This window comes from Medicago sativa, chromosome 7 (genome assembly GCF_051527215.1).
Source record: "Medicago sativa cultivar Bolivia chromosome 7, Bolivia_mono, whole genome shotgun sequence".
NCBI lineage: Eukaryota > Viridiplantae > Streptophyta > Magnoliopsida > Fabales > Fabaceae > Medicago > Medicago sativa.
This window is the reverse complement of record NC_140755.1, coordinates 57,095,661-57,117,192: the sequence shown is the minus strand read 5'-3', so window position 1 is coordinate 57,117,192 and position 21,532 is coordinate 57,095,661. Positions and strand designations below refer to the sequence as shown.

Here is a 21,532-nt window from a genome sequence, read left to right as displayed (position 1 = left end):
TATATATGTGAATCAATTGTGGCATGAATATTTTGGTGTGTATAAGATTCAATTTTCTTTTGGTCTGAAATTGAATACTTTTCTTATAGCATGATTATGATGTTAGAGTTTATTGTTATTAAGTTTTCTACAATAATATTTTGTCTTATCATGCATTTTGAATATATTCCATGCTCTGTTTGTTGTTGCTTTTATGCGATATATGTAAATGTATTGTCATACACACATTGGTGTGATTTGTGACTTGCATCTTCTTTCAAATTCGTGAGTTTGTCTTCACACTTAAGTACTGTCATACACACATTGGTATGATTTGTGACTTTCATCTTCATTCAAATTCGTAAATTTGTCTTCACACTTAAGGGTTGTCGAGTGACCTCATGGTTACTTAGCAACATAATGGACTAATTCAGTCTACATTATGTCGGTAGTGCCTTGTAAATTTAAGATCATTCCCATTTTAATTTACTGTGAAATGTCTAGTAATTGCGGTTGTTTTGGTTGAAACAACATGTTGCCAAAGTAACCTCTGTTGCGTAGATTTGATTCAACTGAACTTACAAAAGGCATAGTATGAAATTATCCATGTGAGTTGTTGTCGGCCCCAAGGAAGGCACAACTTGACCGGATAGTTACATACATATGATAGTAAATGTGTGGTGATTATAAAGTAATTTTCCATGTGAATAATAGGATATCCGAAGGTGACTATTATTTGACAGGATTTATCACCTCATTTAATATATATTAAGATTATCTCGTAATTGCGGTTGAGACGGTTGAAACAATAATGTTGCCCAAGTAACCTCTGTTGCGTAGATTCGACTCAACTGAAGTTACAAAAGATGTAGTGTGTAATTATTTATGCGAGTTGTCGTCGGCCCCAAGGAAGGCACAACTTGGCCGAATACTTACACACCTGTGATGGTAAATATGTGGTGATTATAACGTAATTATCCATGTGGATAATAGGACGCCCAAAGGTGACTATTATTTGACAGGACTTATCACCAATGTTTGATCATTACGTTAAGAGTACCGCTTGCAGTTAATTCTTAGCAATCCAAAGATTGTGTTTTAATGGTGCGCTTGGTATCTTGTTAAGGTCTTTTATTTACAAATAAAGAAGCACGTTTCTTTAATATTTTACTGACATGTGTGATAATGTTGTGTTAGTGTAAACTTATTTAAATATTTAAGAGTTTACATTCACATATATTATGATAAACATATGACAATTATAAGAATTTATTCTTTGTTAAAGTAAATTGTCATTGTTTGATCATTCCTGTAAAATACCACTAGCAATTGATATTATTGTTTAAAGACTTGATATTGATGGTGCACTAGGTATTTTGGTGAGTACTTTTGCTACTCTTGTTCTTTTTAAGCTAATATAGTTTAATGTATTTGTTAATTTAAGTTAAATTTTTTAAATCTTAAAAGTTCTAACTTTTAGGAATTAAAGAATAATATTAACATTATCCTTGGATCTAGACCTTAGATAAGGGTGGTGAAACTCACATTCTCTCACAAATTCAGTATCTAATGTGAGAATCAAGTTTGACAAGTGAGTATACACCAACTCTCAAATAGGTCATATGTGATCATAAAGCTGAAATATCATATAGATTAGAGGTGTTATTTAAGATGACAAAATTTTTGTCATATTTTCTTTGCTTAAACTAAGGTGCTTTTAAAGCAATATAGAGAAAGACAAGCTCTCATTGGAGAGTGAGTATTTCATGAAGATTATTAGGCAAAGAAAATGTAAGAAGCACATTATGTAAATATTTAATCTTGCTAAGACACCATAATTTCGACTATTTATGACTTGTTCGAAAATTCAGTAATTTCGACTATCATGTGACTTGTTCGAGAATTCAGTATTTAGTATTCTCTTTGCACAATTAAGTTTATAACTATTTCAGTTAGAAATGATCATTTAAATGATCAATTCATAAAGTGTGCAAATAAGGAAAAGTTGAAGCAAGAGAAAATAAAATAGTGCTCATTCAGAAAATACCTCAAAAAGATAAGGGCAAATAAAGAAAAGTAGTCTTGACTGACTTATGTCTGATGATGTTGAAAGATATATCAATTTAGAATGGACAAAGTCGATAAAGATTGCTTTATTCATTTTTGAACTATTTTTTTTATTGTCATTAATGGATTATTTTTGTATTTAAAAGACTGTTTGGTGAATCATTGCTTGGATTTTTTTTTTTGTTTTAATTTCTCTCTTTGAATGAATCAAGATATTTTAAGTTTTTATTTTATGATGATTCAATGTGTCTTTTAAGTTCAATTATTAGAGTCAATTCAGTTATGACTTGTGACATTCTATATTGTTTAAGGTTTTAAATACTATAAGTTTTCGTCCCACAAATTAAGAAAATTTTGAGACATAAATTGTTAAGTTTTCTTGAGGATATTGAGTTTGGGGGAGAGATATGGTAATAGAACAAAATTAAATGAGGAAGAATTAGTTCTAAACTAATTCATATAGTTACTATTATTATTATAGTATATTTGGATCTTCATGAGGACATTATTGTTCTTCCTCTCAATCAAGTTAAGAAACTATTTCATATAGATCAAACTCAACACCCTCAAGAACTAGGGATTCTAGTGTCATTAAGAATTGACTGAAAAGAGAAATTCTATTTAGTATATTTGAAAGACTCTATTAAGACAGTCATGATACTAGTTTGCTTATTATAATTATGGAGCTGCACAAGATGGATTTAAATATAGTGTTTCTTAATGGTGACATTAATGATACAATATGGTGCAGCCGAATAAAACTTTTGTGTCAATTGATACAGAGTAAATGGTTTGCAAAGTCATGATCCACTTATATGTTAAGAAATTTGTCTCTTTAGTGTTACCACAAATTCTCACAAAGTAATTGTCTCATTTGATTTTGAGATAATATTATGGAGAATTGTGGATTTAGCAAGTTCAGTGGGAGTAAGTTTATATTCCTAGTTTAATATGTCAATTTTATTTTATTTGGTCAACTATGATATATGTTTGTTATGTGAAACCAAGGAAATCTCTAACAAAAGTTAGTGATGAAAGATCCTGGGGACACCTCTTTTGTATTAGGCATTTCAATACTTAGAGATTCTTCTCAAGGTATTATTCGGATATCACAAAAGAGTTATATCAATAAAGTTGAAAATGAAATGACATAATTTTTGGATGACCTCAATCACCGAGAGAGACTTTTCAGTCTCAAATATTGCCCACTAGGAAGTATATGAATTCAGAAATTTAAGTATTTTCCTAAGCTTTGCCTATAGGATTCTTATATATGATTTTATTATACGCATTTGGAAATAGCGGATATAATAAGATTGTTTGGCAGATACTTGAGCAATTCAAAGTTTGAATTGTTAAAAAGGCAACCATAAGGATTATTAAAGAGAACAAGAGAGCTTATGCTCACATTAGAAATCTGACAATTTAGAGATCATTAGTATGTCAGACTCTGGCTTTTGGATGTCTGTATATAATACACATCCTGATTCAGGAAATTACTGTAAGTATTTATGTCACTTGGTTGCATTTTGTTAAAGGTATTGAAAGACCACTCAAGTTATATAATGACATAATTCAGTCTTATAGTTATTCAACAACCTTTATAAAGTTTATTGCCTTATAGATTATTGTTGTTGAATGATAGAACATGCATGTAGAGACAAACTTTATGCTAGCTATACCACTAATCAAAGACAAGACACCTAAGGTCTTTTCATATGGTTGTTGTCATTAAGGATGTCTTGGATTAGTGGGAGTCTCCTTTATTTTATGTTCTATACTTTTGTTTTTTGGTATTGATACAGACTTTATGCTATGATTTTCTGCAGAAGTAAAGTTCATGAGGTTATGTTTATTATAACCATTACTGTATCATTTTGTGCAAATATTAAATTTGCAAACTTCAGTTTGATCTCACTAAAGTTTTCAGTTGGATCAGTTGGAAATAGGCATGATTTAGAGATCACATTACATGAAATTTCCATGTCACTCATCCATATCAATCTATGTCATCGAGTGCATTGATGTGGTGGTCGTCGGGGTTCCGTCACGTTATATGTCAGTGACGACAGCCGCGGTGGTCCCATTATTAATGTATGAGGTGGACCAGATTGTAAGGTTGAAATCTAAAGATAAATAGCATTCGGATGCGCGCCTAAAGAATTCTGATATAATTATTAAGATATGTAGCCCAAGTGGGAGATTGTTGGAATATTTTATTATTTATTATATTCCAATAATATTATGTGGGCAAATATCGTAACAATAATTATATTAGCTATTTATCATTTGTGGGCCTTAGTTGATTAGTGATCAAATTAAGTAATAAGGCTATTAGATTTCTAATTGGATAATTAAATAAATATTTAATTAGTTGATATGGACTCAATGAGTGGATGTCTGGATGACCCATTAACGGAATAATGGGAAACCCTGATGGCCATCCAATATAAAAGAGGCTATGGTCCCCAATATACCGTATACGACAAACTCTCTCTTCTCCCCATCTGAAGAGAACTAGAGGCATAAAGGTACCGGTTGAGGAAGAACCAAATCAGCTGCCGCTGACCCTTGCTGTGTGTTTCAGATTATCACCTCCTCTCTCGGTTTACGGTTGATGTTGAAAGAGGGTTGCTATGAAAGCTTTATCCAGGTATTCCTAATACCCTAATTCTTAATATCCTTGATAAATCAAACATGTCGTAGATCCTTTCATATTCATGTTCAGTGTTTTGTTTGCTTCCGCTATTGATTCATAATCGTTGAACATGTTTTATGAAATCTGTTTTTATCAAGACCTAAATTTCCAACAATAAGCTCAAACGCTACTTGGAGTGTGAAAAAATCGTGAAATAAACTATAAGCTCGTGGTGAAAAAACATTACCAAACAGAGCTTTTTTGGTTAGACGAGCTTATAAGTTATCCGCTATAAGCTATACGCTAATTGAAGTACCTTACCAAACAGACCCTATGTCTACCCCTGAGCGTTTGCTCGTATGATAAAGGAACCCTTACTTTAGTCAATCATACACTTGGGAGTTGCATGCTGGAATTCAGGCTAGTCACAATTAAAAGCAGCATTTGCTTTATGCAGCAGATTTCTTGGATGCAAAAGAGTAGTGTGTAGTTCGGAAAAGATAGAAAATGTGCATGATGCCTATTTGTTTTTCGACAAGCTGTGGCCTGCATGTAGTTATTGCTCTAAGGAAGAAGTTATCATCATCACAAGAATATGAGTTTGACATGGAAATGCTAATACAAGAGCATAACATATATTCTACTTGAAAGAAACGATGGATGAGTTGAATGAAGGCATTGAGAGGAATAAATCAAAAGGAAAATTAGAGAAGATATATGCATGCTTGCATTTAGGAAGACTTGTGAAGAATTCAATAAAATGATGACAAGTTGCAAAGTTGACAATATAATAGTGGTAAGAGAACAAATAGATCACATTGTGTTTAAAGAAACATTGAAAGATTTTGTCAAGATTTCTAGTTATGCTTCATTTTATCATAGAAAAAACATCAATGTACAAGATAATTGTTCTACTATGATATTAAACCAAGTGTCAAAAAGTTCAAGTTCAAGGATTATAATGTTAGCGTCTCTACTTACTTATTTTGAAGCAGAGGAGAATCTAACGTTAAGTGCACAATCTGAGATTAAAGAACATAGCAAAAGGTGTACTTCGGAACACGACGACTTACATGAGCATGAAATATTTGATGATTCGTATCTTCGTCTAATCTAATTTCAATTTTCTGAGGTTTAATTAGTTGATCATTTTTGTTTTTAAATTTGAAAACTGATTTGAAGATTCTGATTCGAAGAATTGAAGGCAATAAGTTGATAGTCCAATATAGCATTAGCCTCTTAGAATAGAATAATCATACTAACAAATTTCATGCATTTGCAAGGAATTCTTAACAGACTTGTGTCTGGGAAAAGGGGCTAGAAACATTGTCTTTCACGTTCTATTTCACGAGAAAAACAAGGAATTCTTTTCTAAAAAACAGAAGGAAAAACTACAAAATTAGATCTACAGGGATGAACACAGAATCACTGACCAACTAGCTACCACAGACTCCAGTCCAGTTAGATACTTCACTACCGCACTCTCGCTTAAACTAAAAGTGAAGGATTTCTTTGTTAACATCGACTACTTCCTCGACTTCTATGTCATTTGCTTCACATTCCTCTTCCTTGTCACTAGCTTCTCTGTCCCTCAGATTTTACCTCTCTAACTTCTCTTCTTCATGCATCAGCTTCCATTCATTGACCAGCTTGTCCCAATCTTCTTACAAGATCCTAAGCTTCTCACGTTCCTGCTCACTCGGCAGCAACGAAACATCTTGATCTTCTGCTTCATATTTCTTACTATATTTCTTCAAGTTCTTTGCAATTTCTTCCTCTTTCCCGGGAGTCAAGAAAGATGGCGGCGACCTTGGTCTCCATGAGAACTATATATTGAAAAGAAAAAACCAGAACATGAGATTGGTTAATAGGAAGAAAAGGTGCTGTCACAGATTAATCAAAAAGCTGCCAAAAAAATGGATCTTTGTGATAAGGGATATAACAAATTCAATTTCTGAATTCTGCTAGTAGAAAAATCTATATTGTCAAACTAAATTTACTAATGGAAAATTGCCATGTCCAAAAATATAACCATTTAAATATTGTACATCGGAAACTAATTCTTTGAACAATTGTAGTACACAGACAATGTATCAAGTACAAATGATATTGTAATTACGCGAAAGAAGTTATCCTTCAATATCGGATAAAGATGTTTGCCATTGAAAGACCAGATAATGAATCCATTTTCCATTTCATGAACCGAAGTCACAGCAGTTGCAACATACCTGAGGATAACCAATCTAAATTTATGATCGGTAAAGTAACAAAAGTCAAACATTTAATAGCTATAGCTATGGTAAATACAATTTTAGATAAACAATATACCTTCCAGTTGGATCCCATTGAACCTCAGCTGCCATAAATGTTAGTTTGTCTGTATGTGTGCGCATTTTTTTTTAAAGGCAAGAACAAAGGCTAATGTTAAAACAGTTAACAAGAATCATAAGGGCCGAACCCCAAACCCCTCAAACGCTTCCAACAATAGCTAACAACCAGTTCAACATACTCATCACTGATGCACATAAACAAAATGCTATTGCTTTCAACAAACATACTTGCAGAAAACTCCTTATACATGCCTACTACAACCCTTAACTTATCATTCAGCAGAGAAAAACCAAGCCGCAGCTCCAAACGTAATTGCCGCAAAACCAAAACGTAAATAACACTAGTTCCGCAGTCCCGCCGCCACACCAGCACAGCTAAAGGACAAACTGATACAATAAAGCACAAACCGATAACTAGGCCCGCACAACAGTCTTGAAAACTGTCGGTATTGAAGACTCGGCCATATTGCCAATAAAGCTGCCCAACACATCAGGAATCTGCGATTATGCAGAAAAATTTAGCAGAAAAAAGCTAACGACTTCCAATTCCAACCAATCGCAGGCATCAGAGTAAGAAAACTGATGGTACTTAAGAATCTACCCGAAAAAAATCTGCACATCTTAGCTTACGTGAAATCTAATGAGAGGAAGGGAGGTGCAATGAGGAGAGGGACACGTAAGATATTAGAAGATGTGGCAAAGTAACATGGACGTGGATAGAGTAAATGTGACGTGTCAGGAAGATAGTTTGAGGGTTAGATTTAATAAATTATAACAGATGAGAAGCGGCATTGTTGACATGCAATTCAACGTCATATGCATGGCATTAACAAACAGAAATATACCCAAAATAATCAAAGCCAACCTTTGTCTCTGACAAAACAAATGAGATTGACCAGAGATGAGCATAGCACACTTCTATCATACATATATCTTTGTACAATAGTACAAGAAGATCATGTTATTTAACACCATCATATATTGCAAACCCTAACCATATAACTAAAATAAAACAATGCAAATTCCAACTTCTAACTGCAGTCTAGATAGATACTGCCACCAGTATCCTTCAACACCATCAAGCCTAGGAACGAATATCAAGCTCTTGAGATCCAACATCAGTTGTTCTCGAGATTCACAACTCCACATAACCCGTCTACCTACCATGCACCTTCTTTTTTATAAAGTGTCCACATAACCATTCGCCTCTCGAAAAATGCACCCAAGTAACACTTATTAGCACCCTTAAAATACTTTTCAGCTTATTGAATTGAAACCAAAGGCTCCATGGACATTCTTTTTCATTTTCCACTCATATCAAAGCATTTCTTGAGTCTGATTCAATAATTAAATCTACTTTTTGCAACTGCTCCTTATTTTTCACATTTTAGAGTAAGTTAATCCATGTGTACAAGTTTATTTGTGAGCTGTTAGTGATTATGAATTAAAGTTTGTTATGTCCTTTATCTAATTTGTAACGAGTCCTATTATTATAAATTTAGGGATCGATCTCCTGTATCAGTAAGAAAAGATTCACTTTTCTCAATTATTTCTTAGCATTCAAAGTGTCTGGTGTAACCGTATAATACACAAAAACTATGACACAAAAAAGGACATCATCGTGGCAAATATGCCATCTTCTACATTTATCCAATAACAAAAAGGTGAATTGGTAAAAGCATGTTTATTCTCGAAAATTAAGGAATGGTTGTGACCTTATACAAATTCTTGTTAAAAGAGAGGGTTGTGTGTGATAACACCTTTTTGACCCTCAGTGAGAGGATAATTTCTCTAATATAAGACTCAAATTACTCATGATAAGTGTTTTCTAACAACACTTAAAATCACCAAGCTAATTAAGACTCGGTTCTTTATCTTCTACTGGTTTTCTCCTTCTTGTCTGCCCTATTATCACCTGAGTTGGTCCTTATAAATGAGTTTTTTCACTCAAACAAGCCATTGTCTTGTAGCTTCAAATATATAAAACAACTCTGAACAAACAGTTATGTGACTAAACTTTCATCATTGACCAGGACCTTATGATGACAATTTTCAGATGATAACCTCTAATGTATCTTCTAATTAAGTATTCTAATAATAGTTTCTGAAATTATTTTCGGAACGTACATAGTAAGATATCCTCTAATGTATCACTTGAGATGGTACCTTAATGTACATAGTATGTGTGCTATGAGAGTTGTCTTACATAGCTTCTTATCTTTGTCCATGTTCCCAAGTCTTTGGTCATTGCGCTTCTTTTCTCCGTTCACGCGATGCCTCCTCTTTTGCATGGCTCTTTCTCTATTCATGCCTCTGCCCATACAAGATCATCCTAGGAAACTAGCACACGGAAAGAGAGAACTAATGAAATTAGTACTTACTAATTAATTGAAGTATTCTAAAAAATTATTAAAGCAAATAAAGGATACGATGAAGAAAGGTGGTAGAACTTACTGCTTAAAACATGTACAGACTGACAAGGAAAAAACATTATACAGTTATTAAGTGCTCTTGCAGTCTATGGCATGAAAAATTTGACAGGGTAGAAAACAGGCTAAAAATTCTTTTGAGCCATACCTTGCTAGAACTTATCAAGGTTTTCCTTCAACTGTTTAGCTATGTACAACACAATCATCCTTCAATGGACTGCTGTTCTACTTGAAGAGCCAAAGTCAATGGAGAATAGACCCCAGTTCAGGGACATAGCCAGCTATCCTCAGCTGCTCGTCCAGTTCAACTAGTAACAAGTGAAGTTGACCATAAGATGGGTGATAATTATCAGAAGCATATTAAGAAGTTGACCACTATTACTCGGGCTCCAAAACCATCAAATTGTGAACCGTAACACGAGCAATGTCCAGGTTTCTATGAACCTTACAACCACTCAATATGCCCCCCCCTCCCCCCCCCCCCCCCCCCCCCCCCCAAATGAAAAAAATTCAGCTCAAACCTCATTCCTTTAAGCATCTCTCTCAGACATTTCATCAAACAACCCTCTCGCGTCACATAAATGACCTAAATTTGAATAAAATTCAAGCAGTGTGGTATGAACTAACACGTGTGAATCAAACCATATTTCGACAAGTGTTTTGGAGCATATGGATGTATCGTAGTAATGTTTGGTGTGATGAATGAACAAGCTTTAATTTGTTTGTATAACTACTAGTATGGACACCCGTGCCAAGCACGGGCTAGAATTTCGTCGTAATTAAAACATTGGATGAAGATGTATTATTCTCATTTATGTGGTTGCTCTATGTCTAATGAGTAGATTAACACCAGTGCTGGCTTTTTCCATAAGGTCCAATGATGATATTATAACTCGGTTCGACTTTGCGAATGAAGCATGGGTGAATCCCAGTGACAAATGTCGGCTGCGGAGAGTCTTATACTTAAGTGAGATATGTTGATGTGTTGACTGTGAGGTAAAGTTTCACATTGGATGTGAGAGTAGATGTTGAGCAACATATAAGTGATTTGATCCATATACATAATTTCTTAAGGTTTAGGTTAAGATGTGGTGTCAAACTCACGTGTGTGGATTATCTTTGTATGTTGAGATGATCAAACTCAATGTAGCATTATGCGAAAATCACAATATTGCTATCAACCGGTTTTTTAGTTTTTGGATGTCATTTGTTTATTTTCATCTTAAAGTTTAGTTTTTATATGGCATTCTCTTCCATATGTTTTTTTTTCATTCAACGTCTATTATTTTAATTTATTCACTTTTGGACTTTTGTGGCAGGTGAAAATGGTAAATTGTCGATGTGTTATGTTGAGTTGACAAAAATATATATTTATTAGACAATTTAAAATCATGTAACGTTTTCCTTAAAAAAAATCATGTGACGTTTGTTAAATTGAATCTAATTTTTTGTATAAAGATTTATTTTCATTCTATGACTTGACAAATTCAAATAGGATTTCAGTGGCTAGAAATTCATCTTTGTAAACAAGCAAAGTACATGGGGTTCGAACTCAGACCTTATGCATTGTCAATACCAACAGATTTTAGTTAAGTAATAATATTATATATTTTACCATAAAAAATCAATTAGTATTTTTTAGGTTTAAAACCCATAAATTGAACCAAAAAAAAGGCTAATGCTAACATGTGTCCCAATGGCACATATTAAGGAATTTAAATAGAAATAATGGTCTTTAAAGCTGTGCATTCAACCTTAGTCAATTTTTCAAAGTCAAAATTTTGACGTTTTCTATAAAAAAAACTTCTAATTTTGGATTCCTTAACCTGTGCCCTAATGGCAAAAGATAACAAAACCCAAAAAAAAATAGTGTCCATAAACCCAAAAATGAAGTCCATATTTTCTTGTAACTCCTCCAACTCACAAAACTTCTGCAATTTCCCAAACCTTTGGGCTTCGTCTCCTTCATTTGACGAAAATTGCAATGGCGGCGGAGGAGGAGGAGGAGGAAGATATAATAAGCACTTTACCAGACGTGCTTCTCTGTCACATTCTCTCTTCTCTCGAAACCAAACAATCCGTTGCAACATCAGCTCTTTCAAAACGGTGGAAGAATCTCCACCTCTCCGTTCCCACTCTGCGTTTCAACGGACGAGTAACAGATCACCTCTCCAATTTTCGATTCAATGACTTCGTATACTCCGTTCTGCTTCCTCGAGATGCCGCATTTCCTGTTAAAACTTTCCACTTTGATATTACATACGATGATGATCCTATCCAGTGTCCCATTGACAGTATCACCAAATGGGTCAACTTTGTAGTTCAACGCAAACTTGAATATCTTCATCTCTCCGTCGGCTCAATGGGTTTGCCCAAATTGCCCACCACTATTCTCACATGCAAAACCCTCGTTGTTCTTAAGCTTTTTTATTTTAGTGTGGAAGAAGGTTACTCTTCTGTTGTACTTCCGTCTCTCAAAACCCTTCATTTGGAATATATTTGGTTCCCTCAACTTCGAGATTTCATGATATTTTTAACTGGATGTCCAAATCTTGAAGATTTAGTCACATATGATGTGTCTTTTGATTCTGATGAATCTTTAACTTGTAATGAATGGAACAGCTTTTGTTTAACTAACTTGATCAGGGCCGATGTTGATTGCTATCATTATTGTTTTCCGTTCAAAGCAGTTCACAATGTACTTTCTCTGCGCTTTGAAATTGATCAGGTTTGTTTAGTATACTTATACTCATTGTGATATCTAACAATTTTATTTTTTGTGTGTGCGTGTGAGAATTTTACATTGATATCCAACAATTTATCAATTCTAGGTGCATTACTGTAATGATTTGATTCCCAATTTTCAAAACTTGACCCAACTGGAGCTTATTTCTCTCGATTATAGTTGGCGATTCTTAATAGAAGTTCTCAACCACTGCCCCAAGCTACAGAAGCTTGACCTTGATCAGGTTTGTTTAGAATCATCATATCTGTTTTATCTTTTATTAGATTGCTCTTACAATTTGGGTTGGGGCTAACTCAACCCTACAAAATTGACTTGTGAGGTGAGAAATTTCCGCATCTCATTCAATGTGAGACTCTTAACACACCTTTACGTTTGTATGTGTATTTTTAATAGGCCGACTTAGACAAGGAAACATGGACTAAAAAGGATGACAAAGAAAATTGGGTAGACCCAGTTGTTGTTCCACAATGTCTTTCATTACACCTTAGAACTTGCGATCTTTTCAACTTCTTGGGCCTACAAAGTGAGATTCTATTCGCAAAGTATATTTTGAAGAATGCAAGAGTTTTACAAACCATGACAATCGGGAACGTTGGACAAACTCAAATAAAAAGACTAATATCCTCATGCCCAAAGGCCTCTGCAGCGTGTAAAATTACAATTTATCGACAACGTTTAAATGTAAGCACTAAGTAGTTGTTACTCTATCCTTCTTATCATTTGATTAGCTTCTACCATGCAACTTCTAGATTTGGTTGTTTGAATTAATACTTATCTGTTTTTAGTTTTATTTGTTTATGACATCATTTCCATGTTGATCCGTTATATGAGTAGTCGTATGCTAAACTCTTATTTGATGCATAACCATAGGGTAAGAGGGTGATAATTGTAAACTATTGCCTCATTTTTGCCATTTACCTTCTTTATTCTTTTACACGGAAGCATGAACAAAGATTAAACAAGTAGTTGCATTTTCAAACGAATTATCACACTAGAACGACTTAGATCTAAATGGAAAGTAGTATAGCAAATTCTTCCTACATCAATTAATCTTTCCCCACAATAAGCTAATGGGGCTTAGACATCATTCTAAAGGGAAACGGGTTAGAGACAATTAAGCAGATAGTTAGTAAGAGGATATAGCTTGTTATAGGGGATATGTAAGTCTGAATGTTTTTGATCGTTTTTTGTGAAAGGAGTAGTCCTTTATAAAAGGGAAAACCCATGGAAGAGATATATCTCTCTCTTGTTCTTAATAATTTATTCAGTAAGTGTTATTTCTCTTCATTTTTTCTATTAACAACTTGTTAGATTGCACTAGATTACTAAGCCTTTTTACAAAGTAAAGCTTTAACTGAAGATTGACTGATAATGGATATTGTCAATTCTTGAAAATTTCTGACTCCTTGAGATATAACTTAATATTTTTCTTCAGTACACACTCAGTTCCTTTGATAGTGAAAATTCTCAATGTTTTATTGTAATTAATATTTTGTGGATCCTCCGTCAACTTTCACTTTCACAAAGTCTGGTTGTATCTTGTCTGAAAAGTCCATTTCGTGTTGTTCGGACAAAGTTCCTTGAGAAACAGAAGCTATAACATCCCTCACTATTTGATGTACTGTCAGTTTTAAGTTGCTTAGTTTTAGAGGCCTCATAAGTACCTCCTATCAACCCAATCTCTCAAAAAATGTTTCTTCCTTTGTGCAACTTAACCTTCTTGAGGTCCTGGTTCAAGAATGACCACATCTTCAATGACTTGTCGGGTTTGTTTTCCCAAGTAATCGACAATTTTTATGGCTGATGTTAAGGTACCTTTGGCTTCAGATGGACCAAGTTATGGAGCCTCATGTTGAGATGCAACTTTGAATCTTTGTTTAGGGACTTCAAGCTTTCTTTGGTTACTTAATGAACCAGTTTCTGATTATTTGATATCATTTGCAAAATGTAGAAAGTGCTATTATTTAAAATTGAACTTTTAAGATACATAAAAACAACTTATGGTATAACATGATACTCACATAAGAAGCAAATCATTCTTCAATTAAATTATATATCTAAATTTACAAAACATACCGTGTTTAAACTTTTAGTTTGCATAGTACTCAGGTTTAGAAAGATTTATTGGAATAATCTATAACCCTAACCCTATCATTAATTAAATCCATGGTTATCAAATTGAGATTCAAATCATGAATGGGTAGACTTGTTTTCCGAACAGGGAATAAATTTTTTTTTATGGTTTTATTCAATCACTTTTATTTTCTCAAAATATTACTGTTGTCTACATATTTGTGTTGTGTCTGGAGTATGTGTTTATGTCATTGCTTCATAGGTAGGTATCCATTGTTTTGTTTCACCATTCTTTTCTACTTTCTTCAAGATTCTGATAAGAATCAAATGGGGTATCTTCTACTGTGCAGACACTCAACCTGGATCCTGATTAGGATTAGGTAGAAGGGAAGGTATATAGCAGATAAATAGGGGTAATCAGACTAGGGGGTTCGTTCCGTACATTTGGTATCATGTAAATGAAAAGAGCGATCCTTTGTGGCGTGGAAACCTTTGGTTAGAATTCTATTGTCTATATTTTGTTAAGTTTTCAATAACATACTTCTACTCTTTTTATATTCTTCCATCATTCTGTTATTTCAATTTATGTTTTCCTAACAACTTATATTATCTGTGTTCTATAAATTGCACTGCTTCCTGCCATAGCATTAGTAATCTACGGATTTCACAGATTGTATTTTTAGCAATACATTGCTTTTAATCTAGAACACTTCTCAAATATGATTAATTTTTTTGTTTGCTATTTTTAAAATGCCATTAATATTGCCACTTTAACAATATTAGATCTATTAGTTTCATTCCAATTTTATCGGATATCTCCGAAGGGACTTGGAGCTATTAGTTTGATTTTCATTTGATAGTTCTAAGTATTCGACTCGACTATGGCAATATATGTTTGTAATAGTTAATCTTTTTTAATTGTATGATAGTTCTGATTTAGTATTCAACTTGACTATGACAATATATACAAATATAAATTTCATCAATAAAATTCATTTGACTTAAAGCAGAGTGTGGAACCTGGTATACTCTGCTTAAACAATTTTAGAAGTGAGATGATTGATATGATTTTGACCAATTACAATTTTCTCTTTTCTTTTTTATGAAAACCGTTATCCTGTCCTGATGAATAGGAAAATCATGCCTTTTTCCTTGAGTTCTATGAATGAAAGCATTATGGTTCTTGTTATAAAAAATTACAACAATGAAAGAAATTTCTATTAGGTTTTTACTTCTTTTTTTCTTTTTATGTTGATTTCAGAAAACAGGTTGAAAAATGATGTTGACATGCTGTAAATTCACATTGAAAGTTGCAGTTGAGGATCGCATGCAAGTATGTAGGACAAGAGTAACTGTGAGTTGTAAGCTACTGATGTTTTCAAAAAATGCATGAAGAAGGAAGGTGGTGGAACTGAACTCCATATAGATCAGTAACTTTTAAGTATTTAAGTATATTTTGTATGAACAACTTTTTTCTGGCTTGTTGAAATTAACTTGATACTGCACCTATTTTGAAGTTACCGATATATGAAATGGTGATTCTATGGTCTTTATTATGTATATGAATACTTGAATATATTGTATGTCATCTACTTAAAATCGACGGCTTTACTCAAAATTCTGAATGAGTAGAAAATAGGACTAAGCTTGACGAGGCTTATCTTTAAATATATTTATAGCTATACAACCACTAACCCAGTACCTTACAGTATAAATTTCAAAAAAGGGTTGACAAATGGATTAATTTGCCCATTGTGGACAAATGTAGCTTACATGAGCATATTGAAGATCCGTATCTTCGTTTCATCTATTTTCAATTTTCCAAGGTTGAATCATTTGATGATTTTTGTTTTTAAATTTGAAAACTGATTTGAAGATTTGAAAGCAATAAACAAATATCTTCATGCACCTGCGAGTGCTAAGATAGCAAGATAGAGTTAACATACTTGTGTCTGGGGAAAGGGGCTAGAACATTGTCTTTCACGTTCTATTTTATGAGAAAAACAAGGAATTATTTTCTAAAAAAAAAAAATAGTAAAAAGCACAAAATTGGGTCTACAGAGATGAACACAAAGAACCACTGCCCAACTAGCTACTACATAACTCCAGACTAGTAACATACTTCATTACCTCACTCTTGCTCATACTCGGTGAAGGATTTCTTTGTTAATTTCGACTACTTCCTCATATTCCTCTTCATTGTCACTAGCTTCTCTGTCCGTCATATTTTGCCACTCTAACTTCTCTTCTTCATGCATCAGCTTCCATTCATTGACCCGCTTGTCCCAATCTTCTTTCAAGATCCTACGCTTCTCACACTCCTGCTCACTCAGCAGCAATGAAACATCTTGATCTTCTGCTTCATATTTCTTACTATACTTTTTCAAGTTCTTTGCGATCTCTTCCTCTTTCTTGGGAGTCAAGAAAGATGGTGGCCTTGGTCTCCATAAGAACTGTATTTTGAAAAGAAAAAACCAGAACATGAGATCGGTAAATAGAAAGAAAAGGTGCTGTCACAGATGATCACAAAGCTGCCAAAAAAAATGGATTTTTGTAATAAGGGATATAACAAATTAAATTTCTGAATTCTGCTAGTGGAAAAATTTATACTGACAAACATAAATTTACTAAAGGTAAATTGTCATGTCCAAAAATATAACCGCTTAAACGTTGTACATCTGAAAATAATTCTTTGAACAAGATATTGTAATTACTTGAAATAAGTTATCCTTCAATATCCAATAAAGATGTTTGCCATTGAAAGACCATATATTGAATCCATTTTCCATTGCATGAACCGAAGTCACAGCAGTTGCAACATACCTGAGGATAACCAATGTAAACTTATCTGTAAAATAACAAAAGTCAAACATTTAATAGCTATAGCTATGGTAAATACAATTTTAGACAAACAATATACCTTCCAGTTGGATCCCATTGAACATCAGTAGCCATAAAATGTTCAGCAGTAGCCATGGTTTCAAGGTCATCGACATTGAAAAATTCCAATGCTCCGTTGAAGCCTTTCAATCCTGCCAGTACAATGAAGCGGCCTGCAGGTGACCAAAACAAAGCATTTGCCGACTTGCCTTTTAGAGTAGTGAGCTTTGAAACCCGACCAGTGTTCTGAGTAGTCCACATAGAGTAGATACTAACGTCGGGCTTAGGGTTATCACCATGAATAACACAACAAACCTATGTCCCTTTGGCTCCCAAGCAAATGCAAGGATCTTGTCACTCTTATTCTCAAGCTCCAGAACTTCAATGGGTATGCCACGTTCCTTTAAACGGAAAAGCTCAAAGCCTGTGAAAGTGCTTTTCCTTGTTCTGGTATATCTGTCTACATGAACAGCAAGGTAATCTCCATTGCTCTGCCAATACATCTTGCAGTCACTGACACTAAAAAGGTTCTTTTGCCTGAGTTCTTCTTTGCTGGGGATTTGAACAAGACTTACCTACAAATCCGTCAAAGAACATAAATTTGAAATAAACAAGACTATTGAATAAAGCAACAATTGAATCCATGACATGACCATAGAAGGGAAGGAAAACAGTAAATTACCCTAGCTGGTTGTTGACCATCTTTTGTTTCAGGCACAAACAATGAAATGATTGGATCAGTTGGTGACCAGTTGAAATCCATTAAATTTTCAACCTTTAAGGATTTTTTGTCAACTAGAGAAAATGTTTTTGTCTCATATACAGAAAGTACATCTTTTCCCATCCTTGCAAAGTACTTATCATCTCATTCTCTTCCACCACTCCATCTGTAAAGGAAAAAAATTAAAATCCATCACTAAATTAGGCTCGCGATAGATGCTAAAATATTCAAGTTATATATATATATATATGGTGAGAGAGAGAGAGAGAGAGAGAGAGAGAGAGAGAGAGAGAGAGAGAGAGAGAGAGAGAGAGATTTGTACTTGAAAATGGGCCATGGCACTTCCGCGACACCCCCGGTACCACCAATAGCAAAATCTTGGCACTTCCTTTAAAATCTCTCATTACTTTACCAGTCCTCACATCAAATATATTTATCACAACCCTCTACAGGAAGAAAGTTGGATTAAGGTACAGTGTCACAAAAACTCAATGAAACAACAAAGAAGAAAGTGCTCACATTAGTAGCTTGAGAATTGCTTGGTTCATGGCTGCTACAAGTTACCAAATACTTCTCACCGGGTGAAAAATCAATAAGCTTAACCTATGATTCACATTGATTTTAATGTAAATAAAATAATGTATAGTATACAGTATAAAAAAAAACAATATGAAAAACTCTGGAAAAAAACCTGAGGATGAGGATAACGCATGAAACGGTTGAAGGTTGTAGCACCTCCCCAGACTGCTACCCCTTGCCGGTGAACTGTTGCCAAATATGTGCCCAAAGGAGACCATTGTACAAAACTCAGTCCAAAACTGTAATTTATAAAATGTATGAGCACCATAAAGGGATGAAGTGATTGATAATCAAAGGGTCCTAGCAAATATCAAATAATACAAGATACTGATACCGATTCAAAAAAATACAAGATACTGATATATAGTGTCCACTTACTGCACGTTTATAAACAGTATCAGGCTGTAAGTGCCTGGCATCATTCCACAAAATCTCAGTATCTGAACCAGCACGAATCACAAACTGGTCTCGGGCCTTAGCATCGGTTAGCCATTGTTGAAGATTTTCCTGTGAGAGAAATGAACGCAATAGGTATTAAATAATAAATCATATCAATGTTGAGCTATCCAACATGTAAACCAATCATGTTTGCAATTCCAAAAGGAGTGTGGTACATGAGAAAACATGCAATTACCTTAATCTAACTACTATATATATATACATAATTCAAATAGAACCAAGTAGTAAGAAAGGTGTTATGGGTATAATAATAAAAGTTGACAAGAATTGTTGAACCAAACAAAACAAAAGTAAGCATATAGCAACACACAAGAAGAACTAAAACTTAAGCAAAACTGAAAATAGTTGAAGAGTTTCATAATCGTTGTTACCCTTGGAGGAGGAGCCCGCTCGTCAGACACTTTCATAAACCGATCAAAATCATCAAACGTGCTCATGGCTAGTATGTGGGAAAGATCGAATTTGTGTCTTTGAGTCTTCTCTTTAGCACGCTCGGCAGCTTCCTATAATAATCATCCAATTTAATATCATCAAATCGAATAGCACGACTATTAGAGTTGGGAAATACCTGCACAATTTCCCTCCTCCGTGAACTCAAAATAGGCACTAGCGGAAACGTGAAAAATATAAGCGTAATGACACAGAGAATTTTAGCGTGGAAAACCTTCTCAATGTGAGAAAGGGAAAAAACCACGGGACCCTTGGGCCTCTTAAAACCTCCACTATAATGATAATGAGAATACAACAACTTCACCCTTAGGTGGATCTCACTACAATATATCTCTCAATTTGTAAGTAACACTCTTACAAATTGGCTCTCTATTTTTCTCTCACACTCCTATGAGGAAGTCTCTATTTTTCTCTCAACTCTCTCTGAGTGAGGATTGTTGTTGTGTTGTGGTGTGTTGTGAATGCTTGCTCATGGTCCTATTTATAGGAGAAGCAAGCCAAAGTTGCCTTACATGCATGAAGACACTTGTCATTTGCTTTTCATGCAAAACACCAAGTGTCCTTTGCTTGCACCACAACATGTGTCACTCATGCACTACACCATGTGTTACTCATACACTACACCATGTGTACATCATGCATCTTGCTACTTGTCATCACATGCAACCTTCCATTTTGTCAAATGTATGTTGGACATGTGGCAATGGCTGGACCCCACATTTAGGTTGTTGTATCTGGTTTAACTATAAAACAGACTTTATCTAATCTAAAATCTAATATAAAACTATAAAACAAACATTTTATTCGACATAAAGAAAGAGTTTTTACCTGAGTAATGTACTCAATGAAGCAGTAACCTAAGGACATTTTAGTGACAGGATTAACAGGTATCCATAAGTCATCAATAACACCAAACTTACTATAAAGTTCATGAGTAGCACGTTCAAGCGTCTCAAACTCCTCCGTCGGAACAACGGGAAGATTATCAACTACTACAATATTACCAAATCCAGAATCAAACCCCTCATCCACCATAGTTGGAGCCGCGACCATGTTATCGATTTTACGGGCTTCGTCCTCTTGTAGAATATCAATGTATCTCTTCAAGTTGAAAACACTATCCAAGTTTTCATCTATGTCTGCAGCAGTGTCGAGATCATTATTCATGGGAACTTACTTCAGCTGATAGTTGATCGTGGTCAGCAAGAAAAGTGTCATCGACATAGTCGGTGTAATCGTCGTCCTCAATCATATGATTGATCGATTGCAATGGCGCAGCCTTGGCGATTTCAAAGGCCTCACCGTCGTTGGAAGGGTCGTTGATGACATGATGATTGAATTTTTGTTTATGCCTTTGGGATAAGTAAAATCTCAAACCCTGAATTTGTTTAACAAATAGTGACTGAACTGAATCAGAAAACAGACAATGTGCGTGCGTGAGTATTACTTTTTATTGCTCCTAGACACTTACTTGGCGACCAAGTAAGTATATAGGAAAAAGATTTAATTTTCTTTTTACAGGAAAAAGATATGTTATTTTTTTAGGGGAAAAATATTTTTTTTTAGGGGAAGAATGAAGAATTTGTTTGTAATTTTTTTTTTTGAGCGGTAAATGAAAAAAAAAATTGTTTGTTATTTTTTTTGAGATATATGGTAGAATTTTAATTTTCTTTTTTTACCCCTAAAAAATATTATTATTTTTTAAACTCGATATCGAGTATGAACTAACCCACAAAAATTTGCATTAGGACTAGGAGAATTCGAACCAGAAACCTTGAAAGAAGCACACTTTAAAATCTCAAATCTGCACCACTAGACACACTTTGGTGGGTTAGATAGTTTTTTTTTTTATTGGATTAACAGGTCTTTACCCCCGTGTAATATAGGTCATTTCCGGTTTTCCCCCCTGTAAATTTTTTTTTTGATTTACCCCTAGTAGGTCAAACAAAAACCAATTTTATTTTTTTTTAAAGAAATTTTCATTTTTGTTTGGCCCATTAGGGGGGTAAATCAAAACAATTTTTTTTTTACAGGGGGTAAATAAAAAAAATTTAGAGAGGTGAAAACCGGAAATGACCTATATTACAGGGGTAAAGACCTATTAACCCTTTTTTATTGATATACAAAGTATCCGATTTTTTATCAAAGTAGATTAATACTCTATTGATTTTAGTTTTCATG

The 21,532-nt window shown here is 34.1% G+C and overlaps 3 protein-coding genes across 6 annotated transcripts; 1 reads left to right on the top strand and 2 right to left on the bottom strand.

Moving 5' to 3' along the window:
* Nucleotides 1–5,882: 5,882 nt before the first annotated feature.
* Nucleotides 5,883–10,150, bottom strand: LOC146907016 (eukaryotic translation initiation factor 3 subunit B-like). Of its 2 annotated transcripts, none has more exons than XR_015020676.1 (4): nt 9,592–10,150; nt 9,181–9,354; nt 7,013–7,512; nt 5,883–6,510 (listed from the first exon to the last, which is right to left on the bottom strand). XR_015020676.1 is itself a non-coding variant. In XM_085730959.1 (4 exons), exons 2-4 carry the CDS (start codon nt 7,075–7,077, stop codon nt 6,349–6,351), a joined length of 336 nt encoding a protein of 111 aa, XP_085587085.1. In that variant the 5' UTR covers nt 7,078–7,512; nt 9,181–9,354; the 3' UTR covers nt 5,883–6,348. The 2 variants fall into 2 exon arrangements, 1 of the variants encoding a protein (XP_085587085.1); XM_085730959.1 differs by lacking the exon at nt 9,592–10,150 and adding an exon at nt 6,804–6,912.
* Nucleotides 10,151–11,349: 1,199 nt separating this feature from the next.
* Nucleotides 11,350–15,861, top strand: LOC146907015 (F-box/FBD/LRR-repeat protein At3g26920-like). 2 transcript variants are annotated; one of them, XM_085730956.1, is made up of 5 exons: nt 11,350–12,171; nt 12,275–12,412; nt 12,583–12,870; nt 14,613–14,757; nt 15,524–15,861. In XM_085730956.1, exons 1-4 carry the CDS (start codon nt 11,428–11,430, stop codon nt 14,634–14,636), a joined length of 1,194 nt encoding a protein of 397 aa, XP_085587082.1. In that variant the 5' UTR covers nt 11,350–11,427; the 3' UTR covers nt 14,637–14,757; nt 15,524–15,861. The 2 variants fall into 2 exon arrangements, with proteins under 2 accessions (XP_085587082.1, XP_085587084.1); XM_085730958.1 differs by lacking the exon at nt 14,613–14,757.
* Nucleotides 15,862–16,139: 278 nt separating this feature from the next.
* LOC146907014 (eukaryotic translation initiation factor 3 subunit B-like) lies at nt 16,140–20,648 on the bottom strand. 2 transcript variants are annotated; one of them, XM_085730954.1, is made up of 9 exons: nt 19,273–19,805; nt 18,821–18,949; nt 18,555–18,681; nt 18,383–18,466; nt 18,186–18,309; nt 17,825–18,029; nt 17,183–17,717; nt 16,977–17,085; nt 16,140–16,715 (listed from the first exon to the last, which is right to left on the bottom strand). In XM_085730954.1, the coding sequence occupies exons 7-9, from the start codon at nt 17,401–17,403 to the stop codon at nt 16,404–16,406; spliced, it is 642 nt and encodes a 213-aa protein (XP_085587080.1). In that variant the 5' UTR covers nt 17,404–17,717; nt 17,825–18,029; nt 18,186–18,309; nt 18,383–18,466; nt 18,555–18,681; nt 18,821–18,949; nt 19,273–19,805; the 3' UTR covers nt 16,140–16,403. The 2 variants fall into 2 exon arrangements, with proteins under 2 accessions (XP_085587080.1, XP_085587081.1); XM_085730955.1 differs by lacking the exons at nt 16,140–16,715; nt 16,977–17,085; nt 17,183–17,717 and adding an exon at nt 20,180–20,648 and having other exon boundaries at nt 18,016–18,029; nt 19,273–19,404.
* Nucleotides 20,649–21,532: the final 884 nt, after the last annotated feature.

What these genes read in the sequence shown, in the direction of transcription:
- LOC146907014 (XM_085730955.1), bottom strand. Translation starts at nt 20,518, where the DNA reads ATGAATAATGATCTCGACACTGCTGCAGACATAGATGAAAACTTGGAT. An exon ending in TCATTGAGTACATTACTCAG is followed by an intron (nt 19,405 to 20,179) that starts GTAAAAACTCTT and finishes TGATTATTATAG; the next exon opens with GAAGCTGCCGAGCGTGCTAA. An exon ending in AGCGGGCTCCTCCTCCAAGG is followed by an intron (nt 18,950 to 19,272) that starts GTAACAACGATT and finishes TTTCTCTCACAG; the next exon opens with GAAAATCTTCAACAATGGCT.
- LOC146907016 (XM_085730959.1), bottom strand. Translation starts at nt 7,077, where the DNA reads ATGCGCACACATACAGACAAACTAACATTTATGGCAGCTGAGGTTCAA. An exon ending in CAATGGGATCCAACTGGAAG is followed by an intron (nt 6,913 to 7,012) that starts GTATATTGTTTA and finishes GGTTATCCTCAG; the next exon opens with GTATGTTGCAACTGCTGTGA. An exon ending in TGAAGGATAACTTCTTTCGC is followed by an intron (nt 6,511 to 6,803) that starts GTAATTACAATA and finishes TTCAATATATAG; the next exon opens with TTCTCATGGAGACCAAGGTC.
- LOC146907015 (XM_085730956.1), top strand. Translation starts at nt 11,428, where the DNA reads ATGGCGGCGGAGGAGGAGGAGGAGGAAGATATAATAAGCACTTTACCA. An exon ending in TGCGCTTTGAAATTGATCAG is followed by an intron (nt 12,172 to 12,274) that starts GTTTGTTTAGTA and finishes TATCAATTCTAG; the next exon opens with GTGCATTACTGTAATGATTT. An exon ending in AGAAGCTTGACCTTGATCAG is followed by an intron (nt 12,413 to 12,582) that starts GTTTGTTTAGAA and finishes TATTTTTAATAG; the next exon opens with GCCGACTTAGACAAGGAAAC.